Source organism: Apteryx rowi, unplaced genomic scaffold (assembly GCF_003343035.1).
Source record: "Apteryx rowi isolate R43461 unplaced genomic scaffold, aptRow1 scaffold_287, whole genome shotgun sequence".
Taxonomy (NCBI): domain Eukaryota; kingdom Metazoa; phylum Chordata; class Aves; order Apterygiformes; family Apterygidae; genus Apteryx; species Apteryx rowi.
Window position 1 is genome coordinate 566,160 of NW_020449274.1, and position 10,356 is coordinate 576,515.

A 10,356-nucleotide genomic window follows, 5' to 3' on the forward strand; every position below is an offset into this window, starting at 1 on the left:
CAACCTGATAGCCTTCTATGATGGAATGACTGGCTGGGTAGATGAGGGGAGAGCAGTGGATGTTGTCTACCTAGACTTCAGCAAGGCTTTTGACACTGTCTCCCATAGCATCCTCATAGGCAAGCTCAGGAAGTGTGGGTTAGATGAGTGGACAGTGAGGTGGATTGAGAACCGGCTGAATGGCAGAGCTCAGAGAGTTGTGATCAGCGGTGCAGAGTCTAGCTGGAGGCCTGTAGCTAGCGGTGTCCCCCAGGGGTCAGTACTGGCTCCAGTCTTGTTCAACTTCTTCATCAATGACCTGGATGAAGGGACAGAGTGCACCCTCAGCAAGTTTGCTGACGATACAAAACTGGGAGGAGTGGCTGATACGCCAGAGGGCTGTGCTGCCATTCAGAGAGACCTGGACAGGCTGGAGAGGTGGGCAGAGAGGAACCTCATGAAGTTCAGCAAAGGCAAGTGCAGGGTCCTGCACCTAGGGAGGAATAACCCCATGCACCAGTACAGGTTGGGGGTTGACCTGCTGGAAAGCAGCTCTGCGGAGAAGGACCTGGGAGTGCTGGTGGACACCAAGTTAAGCATGAGGCAGCAATGTGCCCTTGTGGCCAAGAAGGCCAATGGTATCCTGGGGTGCATCAGGAAGAGTGTTGCCAGCAGGTCGAGGGAGGTGATTCTCCCCCTCTACTCAGCCCTGGTGAGGCCACATCTGGAGTACTGCGTCCAGTTCTGGGCTCCCCAGTACAAGAGGGATGTGGCACTACTGGAGCAAGTCCAGCAAAGGGCTACAAAGATGATTAGGGGACTGGAGCATCTCTCTTATGAGGAAAGGCTGAGAGAGCTGGGCCTGTTTAGCCTGGAGAAGAGAAGGCTGAGAGGAGATCTTATCAACGTGTACAAGTATCTGAAGGGAGGGTGTCAAGAGGATGGGACCAGTCTCTTTTCAGTGGTGCTGAGCGACAGGACACGAGGCAATGGGCACAAACTGAAACACAGACACTTCCATCTGAACATGAGGAAAAACTTTTTCACTGTGAGGGTGACAGAGCACTGGAACAGGTTGCCCAGAGAGGTGGTGGAGTCTCCTTCTCTGGAGATATTCAAAACCCGCCTGGATGCAATCCTGTGCAATGTGCTCTAGGTGACCCTGCTTGAGCAGGGGGGTTGGACTAGATGATCTCCAGAGGTCCCTTCCAACCTCAGCGATTCTGTGATTCTGTGATATTCCACTTAACCTGTCACCAGTCTACAAGAGGCAGATAAGGATGGTGAGGGGGACATCCAGTTGCAGGGCAATGCTTCTGCTACTGTCCATGTAACACTTGTGCAGTGTTGGGCCTTAAAGACTGGTCACCCCATCACACTCTGTGACTGCATCTGCTGTGATCAGAAAGGCACGGTAACTCCCCTACCCCCAGGCTTATACACACCTACCTCACTGCCTGTAGCCTGAATAAAGGGGTGAACAGTGCAAGAAGGAAATGTTGATAAAGTTCACAGAGCTATGTCAAAATGCATTGACCCTCCTGCAGAAAACAGACAAAAATGCAGCTTCCATGTCATGGGGAGTCCGTCAGGCCTGCTTGCTTCAATTGGTTTTGCATCAGTTTAGGAAGCAGATGGAAACTTAACATGCAACATCTGAAGCAGAATGCATGTAGAATCACTGCTTCCCCTTTAGATTGCCATTTTAGCTGCTTGGGTGAGCATCCCAAAAGAACAGAGGGTCACTCTCCTATGTAGTCAAGAAGACAGTATTGAGAGATCAATCTTTATTTAGAGGAACAGAAATCATCTCTACCAATTTTCCCAGTGCTAATAGTTCTCCCAGCTGCTTTGGCTGGAGGATTAATGACTCATACCCTAGGAGTTCTTTGAAATGGCCTTCCATGCCCAAGTGAGCTCTCATTAAGCTGGTTTAAAAAAGGCAGCAGCTCTGACAGTAGAACAGAGATGCTGAGGCCCTCTGAGCTCAGGCACCCATGGAGAGAAGCAGAACACTTCTGTTTTTTTCGCTGGATTTGACCCTGGGAGGAGACTGGCTGCACCATCCTGAGAGAGCAGGTGAGAAGGAGCCATGTATCTCCTGCAATACTACAACTTGTCACTGCTGCTTCCACAAAGAATGCCTGTATTCCTGCTCCATTTCAGGATACAGAAGTTAGGCAGGAGCAAGTGGAAGGCCACGTCCCTCTGCGTGAAGGTTCCTGTGGGTTATCCCTGCACTCCCAGAGCTGGAAGGGAAGAAGGATTCTTTCTCCCTTTGATAACTGAGACACTTTGCTCAGCTCTCCTCCAGGGAAACGCTTCCATCACTGCAGCAAGCTAAGCTTAGGAAAGAGTATCACGAAACTGATGTTGAACATGAGGCAGGAATAGTGCTGGTTGCTCCAGAGCCTGCTCCTTAGCTCCCTGTTCTCCTGGACTGCTGCTGCAGAGACCCCGTTTAGAGCCTGGCTCTGGTGTCCTGTGCTGTCAGGAAGTTGCTGATGATCCCAGACACCACCTCAGGCTCATTCAGGTGCACAAAGTGGCTCCCAGGCACCTCTACTAGCTGGATGTGCTGGGAAAAAAAGAGAGGACACAAGATGTAGACTGGGAAAGCATTCCCTCAGGGAAGCTGTGCTTATTGTGTGGCACTCACTGGAGCATGAAGCCAGAGGAGACAATACAAAGATGGGATCTCAAAGAAGGGCTGGGCATTATGTTGTCATATGGCTGCAAAGGTGCCAGGCACACACAAACCCATCACATAAAATGAGATTACAGTCCAGTGGAGTGAGGGAGGCAGAACAGTGATGGGGGAGAAGAGAAGATGTGGGCCCAGAGGGTAGTGTTGAGTGGGACTTTGGCAGCAGGAGTAAAGCTGGATTTCTCCTCCCTGCATGAGAGTTGGGCTGTTTAGGACAAATTCCCTAGTGGGGGGGGGTGGTGTCCATCAGGGTGAGCTGCTTTCTAGCAGCTGCTCCCAATGCCCCATGGAGTGGAAATGCAAGGATGGTTTGCTCTCACCTCTTTCAGGATAGACTCGAATGCCTCCTGTAGCAGTTTCACAACAGCATTCCTGCTGCCTAGCTTGCGTGGAATCAGGAGTCCATCTTGTGCTCTGAAAATCAGGAGCGAGGCTCAGCACAACACATGATGATGTCTGTCTTTCTTGCTGTCCTGGCTAGAAGGGGTGTTTTCAAGACAGAGTGGGACACTAGACCTAACTCCTTTCTTCCAGATCCATGAAACTGTAAGTCAGGGCCAGACTAGGGCTGCTTGTAAACAGCAGGAGTACAGGTTCATACATGGCAGTCAAAGGAGCAAGGCACAGCTCAGCTAAGCAATTATTATCTAATCAAACTATCTTTTTAAAATCCTGGGTATCTGCCTAGTAGTATCAGAGTGGAGACTGGTTAAATATTAGCACCCCCCCGCCTCCCCCCCTCTCGGGCTGGCTCCTTAACTTGTTTGAGCACATTGCTCCCCACCTCCACCCTGTCTTCTGCTCCTTTTTTCCTTCTAGCCAGCTTCTACATCTCTTCTCTGTTCCTTCCCCATGCTGCTCTTTAAACATGAATCCCAAGTTGTGCCCTGCACAGAGGGGAGGAAGGTACCAGGGCAGCTGTCTTTGAGAACCCAGCATTAGACCTCCTGCAGAGTTAAGATCATGATGTCGCCTACTGTGCTGCACGTGATGGAACAAGGTGAAGTCCCAGGCTCAAAGGGACATACTCTGTATGGTCTAGCAGACCTGCCCCCACAGTGATGTTGCTTCTCTCTGTTCTGGACACAGGAGAACAATCCTTAAATACACAGGTGAAGCCTCCTGTGAGTTAAGTGGATTAAAGAAGCCAAAACTGCACCTCATTTCTCAACTTCCAGCACATCTTCTCATTTCCCCTGGAGTCTCTAACAGCAACGCAGGAGCTAAAGGAAACAGAGCCCTGCACATCTTGCCCTCCAAGGAGAAGGGGAAAATGCAGAGAATGATGCAGAGAGCTAGCAACCTGCCACTGCTGGTGGGGCTCTGTGCAAGTCACTGGCCACCTCCCCCTGCAGCTCCTCCCTGCTCAGGGCACCAAAAGAGAGCGCATGAAGGAGCTGAGTCAGGATGGGGGCTCCAGAACTAGCAGGAGGAGGTGGAGGCTGTGATGGGTTTACCCATTTGTGTAGGCAAAGGGGTTTCAAAGCCCAGAGCAGCAGGCAGGTTGGCTCACTGCAACTGGGGGAAGGGAGGCCATGAGGAAAGTAAGTAGGAGTGAAGCTGTGAAGAGTCACGTGTTTGCCAGGATCTTCCTTTGCTGTATGGCCAAGGGATGGGAAGCTGCGGGAAGGCAGCGTGAAAGAGTGACTGTGGGGAGGACAGGGCAGGCCAGGCATTTCCTCAGTCAGCCTTACACCAGGGAGGCCCAGCCTGCAAGCACAGCACCAGGGCAAGAGGAGGYTGTGCTGGCTCATCTGTGCRTGCTCCAGGAGCCTGCCCAGCCCAGCGCAGTCAGGGGCATGGGGAAATGCTGCTCCTGTGGGAGGCAGCGCTGTCACGCCAACCTGACCCAGGAGGAGCTGRGTGGCTGCTGCAGAGGAGGGGGTGGTGGAGGACTCCCTGCTAACCTTTGTCCCCTCCACCCAGGGGACAGCCAGAGCTGGCTTTGCTTGTGTTGCACTCACAGGATGATGAGAACGCGGTCCTGGATCTTCTGCAGGAGCTTCACACACTGCTCCACTGTGAGGGACTCTTGACTCTGCTGTGGGTGCAAAGGCAGGGAGAACAGCAAATGTCAGGGACAGCAGCTGGGGTAGAGGGGTGTCCCTGACCCCTACCACACTGGTGGCTCTGAACACAGAAGGGGCTGATGCCCCAAGACTGCTGTGCTGGGACAGGATGGGCTGCTCACAAGAGTGGCTGGCTCTGCAAGAGCTTCTTCTGTCCAGCTGTATTTCAGCGCTGCCAACACTGCCTGCTGGGATGCAGCACAAATGGGAATAATCTCACAACAGAGAAAGGCTTTAAAAATCTTTTTGCTAGAAAAGAGACAAGTAAATGGTGTGGTTTTCATGTTCTGGCAGTAGCACAGGTAGAGGAGGCCCTACTTGTTGAAAAGTGGCACAAAATTATCCAATTATCAGCCATGAGGACTTTGCTCTGTTCCCTCCCCCACTTCTTACAAGCATGATCTGTTTGAGAAGCTGACCGGGAGCCTCCATCCATCTGCTGCCTGGAGAGTTATAACAGCAGGAAAATGTGGCTGGGAGGCCCTGGCACAGAGGAACTGCTAAAAAGTTCAGTAATATTTTCCAGTGACTCTAAGCTGAGCCAGTTAATGATCAAGTGAAGGCTCTTTTAACAGCAACACTTAAAAGATGTGTGGGAATTAGGAAAGCAGTCAGTTAAAGGTTGGGTGAAGGCAGGGCCTGGGCTCAGTGAGTGGGCCTCAACTTTCTTTGTGTTTTCTGCAAGCTCAGAGGCAGCAGGGGGCAAGTCAGAACAGCAATGCTCACCGTACGGACTCTCATGTCTCTGTTATACACCAGTCCTGGAATGAAACAAGAGAAGGTCTTCACATCTTGTAGAAGGTTTTCATGCCTCTGCCTCCCCTCACCTTTGGGAACAGCCCAAAACTTTCTCAGACAAGAGGGAAGGGATGAATTCAGGTTTCTCCTTTTTTGATTTCTCTTCTTTAGCCATTCGAGGCCTCAAGCACCAGCAGTTGCTGGGACTGGGGAGCTCTGCCTCCAGAGGTAATTACTCCCATTCAGGCTGTACAAACTCACAGCCAGGGCACCCTGTACCCTTTGAAAGGCAATGGCTGTTGGCACTGCTCTCTTCCCACACCAGCCTTGGGCCACCGCTGTGATCAGCCCTATCTTCAAGCAGCACAGGCCCCTTACCAGCGGGCGTCACAGTCGCTCCTCGCTGCAGTAGGATTGCCCCACCCTCTGCTGTCAGATGTCTGTTTGCTTCTAAGAGCCTGGAGGAGACATGGCAGAGAGGTTGTACTGCTGGAAAAGGGAGGCAGTGAAGCAAAAGTGACATGACAAGGTGACAGCAAGCTCTCAGGCTGCTTCAGAAAACAGTAGGAAGCTGGCAAAGGGAAGCAAAAGGTCTTGTATAGATTCCAGGGGAGGACTTGAAGTGGGCAGTACAGGGACATAGAATTTTCCCTTCTGGTTCATGCAGTCTGTAACTCCAACCAGGGTGAGGGCAGGCCACGAATGAAGGGGACAGACAGGGACCTACCTCTGCAATGCTGCTTCGGGGCTACGTGCTTTGGGAGGTCGCTGCTTCGCCTCTAGACTCAGTAATCTGTCAATCACCATCCGTTTTGATTTCAGCCACTCCTCAGTTTCCTGAAACAGAGATGCAGGACACAGGAGTGACCCCTCATTTCTAGGTCATTTTACCCCTTCTCAGGGGCAGAAGTTAACCCTCCAGCATCTCTCAGAACTGGTATCAGTTAGGGGCAAAGGAACAGCAATACAAGCAGGCAAGGCAGGAGCAGAAAACTAAACATTGCTGTATAGAAGTTATCAACCTTATCCTTGCAGCCTATTTCCACTCCCTCCTACCTCACTTTTGATTTAAGGACAACTGTTCAAAATAACAAGGGAAGTTTGGCATCTTTTGTGTCTCTGACTCTAGGTTTCTGTCCCCACTCCTGCCAACCAAAGTCCCAGCATCTGGTAGTGACAATGGCAGTTTGGGAATGTAGCTTTATGTCCTGCCAAGAACAAAAAAATACATCCACCAATCTTGCACCCAGGTCACCCAAGCTGTTGGCAAAAATACAACCTTGGCAAGGGGTTGCTCTGGCAGACGTTCCAGTTCCCTTTGTACAAGGGCCTGACACAGATGAGCAAATCTTGGTGCTATGTGACTGCAGGATGCTGAGGACTACCAAGTGTCTTACAAGGGCGGCTCTTTAAGCAGGGACCTCTCTCTGTGTGCAAGGGAGCCGATCTGTGCTTGCCAAAAATGAAGAGTGCTGAGAGTTGTGTGCCCTGCCAGGGACTGGTCACATCCGTGGTTTTTTTTGAATAAATGGAGGGGAAAAGCCCATTCCATCTCCTTTTTTCTTTATTTTAAGAAAAGGAAGGGGAGGGGACATTAAATCTAACCTCTGGAGCTAGCAGAAAGCCAAGATTTTCCAGCAGGATCAGCTTGTCCACCATCTCAGGATAAAGGAGACAGAACTGAGGAGAGAAGAAACATTATGAGTGGAAGAGAAAAACAGTACTGAGTGCTGTCTTCACCCTGCTGCACCTGAGAGGGAGTAAAGGAAGGGCCTCCCCTTCCCTGAGATCCAAGTCCCACACAGTCTGTCCCTTTATTCCTCTCCCTTTTGTTGTTCCAGCTGCAGAAATCAAAAACCCCATGAAGAGAGAATGCTTTACTCACCATTCCTGCCACAGACCCACCTGCAAAGGAAAGAAGGGTGCTCAGTTATGCACAGGACAATCTGTGGTGGTAGCAGCTCCCCTTCCCCACAGCCAGAGCTGCCTTAAAAGCACAAATGCATCTTGTACCAAGGGACAAAGCTACAGAGCAGAGCTCTCCCAGCAGGGAGGACGCAGGGCTATCAGCCAGCCAGACTGCCTGGGCAGCCCCAGCCCTATCTCCCTCACAGGCAGCGCAGGCCAGGGAGGAGTTACTAGTTAAAACACTATGGTGTGCAGGTACTGCGAGCTGCGAACAGAGCAGCCCTGGGGAGCAAAACTCAAATCATGACAAAACCCAATCATGTGCCAAGGATGAAAGGACAGAGTCTGGAGTCCTGGCTCCCCTCAGCAAGCTCTGTGACCCACCAAGAAGGGCCCAGCCTGTCCCCCACACGGCAACAAAGCCTGGGGCAGCAGAAAGGCCTGTTGCAAACACTCCTGCCTTAGACCGTCCCTCTTTGTCCAGCACTGTTTCCTCCTGGGGGGGAGAGGTACACAGGAACAGTTCCCACTGCTGGTACTACAGGGTCTTGAAAGGCACTTTAAACAAGGGTGCAAATTTTTGAATTTCTCAGTCAGGAGCCTTGTACTTTACATGATATAATAAATATTCCAACCCAGTTCCTAGAAGCATGTCTTGTAAGTCAATTACCCACTCGTGTTTCCATGAATCTCACAGCTTACAAGGACAAGAGCTACTTACCCATACTGTGACCCATCAGGGTGAACCGTCTCCACTGCAAGGCTAAGTGGCAACAGACAAAAACAGACAGCACCGCATTAGAAACCAGAGCAGCGGCATCATGCTGCTTCTCCACCAGCACAGGACCCTTCCCCCAGAAGGGCTTCTTCGCCGCTTCATTTGATTCCTCATCCAGAAATGAGGTGGCTAAGTAGGCCAACTTTAAAGAAAAAGAACATCCACCACTTCATTTTCTTGGTAGTGAGGTCATGCAGCTTTCAAGCTCTCTCCGTATGGCAAAAGGACTACAGCCAGTTCCCACTCATTGCCAGACACAAGACTGGCAAGAAGCAAAGGAACCTGACCGGGCAGCGTATGCTTGAAGACAGGCACCTTGATAGAGTACCCTGTTGCAGGGTGTTCAGTGAGAGCCATACAGATGCAGATCCAGGTCCGCTGCCTTTGGGAAAGCATGATTATTCCAAGTGAAAGGTCTTCGCACCATTCAGCACATGAAGCTCTTTGGTCCATTTTTAGGGCAACCCAAGAGGCTTATGGGAAAATACTGCTTCATCAATGCTGCCTTCTGAAATATACCTCATTGAAAGAGGTGTTTTACCCTCTGGCATGTCAAATAGAAGTTCTAGGGGATCTTTGTCTACTGAATGAGGGATACAAAACTGCACATATCACACACTCCCCCAAGACCAGCATGCAGATAGGCAGTCAGACCAGGAGTTACTAGGAGCCCAAGATATCTTGGCTTTCAGATCTATTTGTATTATACTAAAGCAAGCGCCAAGCTGCCATCCAGGGAGAAACGGGCACCAGAAGAGTTTCCAACTTATACCTAACACTGGCCAGAGATTTCTGGCTGCTTACAAAACATCAGTCTGGCAGAACTAAACTATTTAGTTGCATCCACCACTCAACCACTACCGTTTTTCTTGTCAGAAACTTTTCCTTCACAGGGTTTACTGTTTCTTCCTCTCACAAAATAGTGAGAAAGAGGGATGCTTATTCAGCCTGCGGTCATAACATCAGGCTGGGCGGAAGCAGAGGGGAACTGAGCCCACTTCCCAGCAGTGACTGACCTCTGTCATTTCAAGGAGCAGAAGTGATATGGCACCCCTTGCACACATCCCCTTGGGGGTCCTTTCAACTGCTCACCTGCTGCCACCCGGCATACCTCGCTCACGTAATCCAGAAAGTGGTAGGGCAAGCCTGCAGGTCGGTGGGACGACAGGCCGTGGCCAGAAAAATCCATCGCCACATAACAGCAATCTGAAAGGGAGAGAGTATCAGGCATGCGGCCCTGCAGCACAGCACAGGGGCCTTCCCCCCCAAGCCAGACCCACCTTTGGGCAGCAGTGGGATGAGCCTGTCGAAGGTGTTGGCATTGTCGAGCCAGCCATGCAAGCACAGCACGGGGCGCCCCTGCGGGGGACCCCAGGCCTTGGCTGCCACGTGGCCCCAGGGCACGGGGAACTTCACCTCTGAGAACATGACTGGAAGCAGGGTGCCTGCAAGCGACGTCCCACGTGCTCAGAGCAGGTCCCAGGGAGCTCGTGAATGGCCCAGAGCTCTGGAAAGAGTAATACAGGTCTTTAAAACCACAGAAGGCTGGCGAGTTACTAATTAGCAGCTTGCTGATTTCCATTTCCCCATTTGGCATCCCAAGCTGCAGCCCCTGCCTGCCTGTCTGGGGATACCCCCTCCCAGCATGTACTCATGATGCTCCTAGGACAAAACCAGCTTTCCCTGCTTGGGAGGAGACAGCCTCCTCTCTACATCTCCACAGCAGCCCCAACCCGACACGCAGGAAATCTGGCAAGAGGGAACCAAGCAGATTTCCCCCAGCCAGCTGCAGCGAACCAGGCACCTGTCTCGGACCAAGCAATGCCAGGAATAAGGATGTTGTCTCCAGCACTACATCACTGCCGCCTTCTCCTTCTCTTTGACAACACCTGTCAGCACCTCCTGGAGAGCAGCTGGCTACGAGCCCTGCAGCAGGACCCGCTGCTGCTGCCCCCCGGCCGGGGCAGCCCAGGGACCCACGCGAGGCAGGACCCACAGCCCGCGGGCACCCGCTGCATTGCTTTGCTGGCTCTGCAGGTCACGGCTGCCAGACCCGGAGGGCACTCAGGGGCCTGACCGCCCGTGCCCACCTCCCCGGGCCTCCCCCAGCCCCAGGCCCCCAGCTCAGCTCGGCCCAGCCGGGGCCCTCAGCCCCCGCCCCGCCCCGCGACGGGCCT

At 52.1% G+C, this 10,356-nt stretch overlaps 1 protein-coding gene across 1 annotated transcript; it reads right to left on the bottom strand.

Annotated features, from left to right (window-relative positions):
• Positions 1-1,159: 1,159 nt before the first annotated feature.
• SERHL2 (serine hydrolase like 2) lies at positions 1,160-9,607 on the bottom strand. Its single transcript, XM_026069162.1, has 11 exons — positions 9,460-9,607; positions 9,272-9,385; positions 8,123-8,164; positions 7,379-7,398; positions 7,099-7,173; positions 6,221-6,330; positions 5,872-5,951; positions 5,482-5,516; positions 4,651-4,727; positions 3,007-3,100; positions 1,160-2,557 (listed from the first exon to the last, which is right to left on the bottom strand). Exons 1-11 carry the CDS (start codon positions 9,605-9,607, stop codon positions 2,441-2,443), a joined length of 912 nt encoding a protein of 303 aa, XP_025924947.1. The 3' UTR covers positions 1,160-2,440.
• Between the last annotated feature and the right edge of the window lie 749 nt (positions 9,608-10,356).

Coding starts and splice junctions, on each gene's coding strand:
- SERHL2 (XM_026069162.1), bottom strand. CDS start 9,607: ATGTTCTCAGAGGTGAAGTTCCCCGTGCCCTGGGGCCACGTGGCAGCC. Junction 7,399..8,122: donor CCTGATGGGTCACAGTATGG/GTAAGTAGCTCT, acceptor TTTCCTTTGCAG/GTGGGTCTGTGGCAGGAATG. Junction 2,558..3,006: donor TCGAGTCTATCCTGAAAGAG/GTGAGAGCAAAC, acceptor TTTTTTTCCCAG/CACATCCAGCTAGTAGAGGT.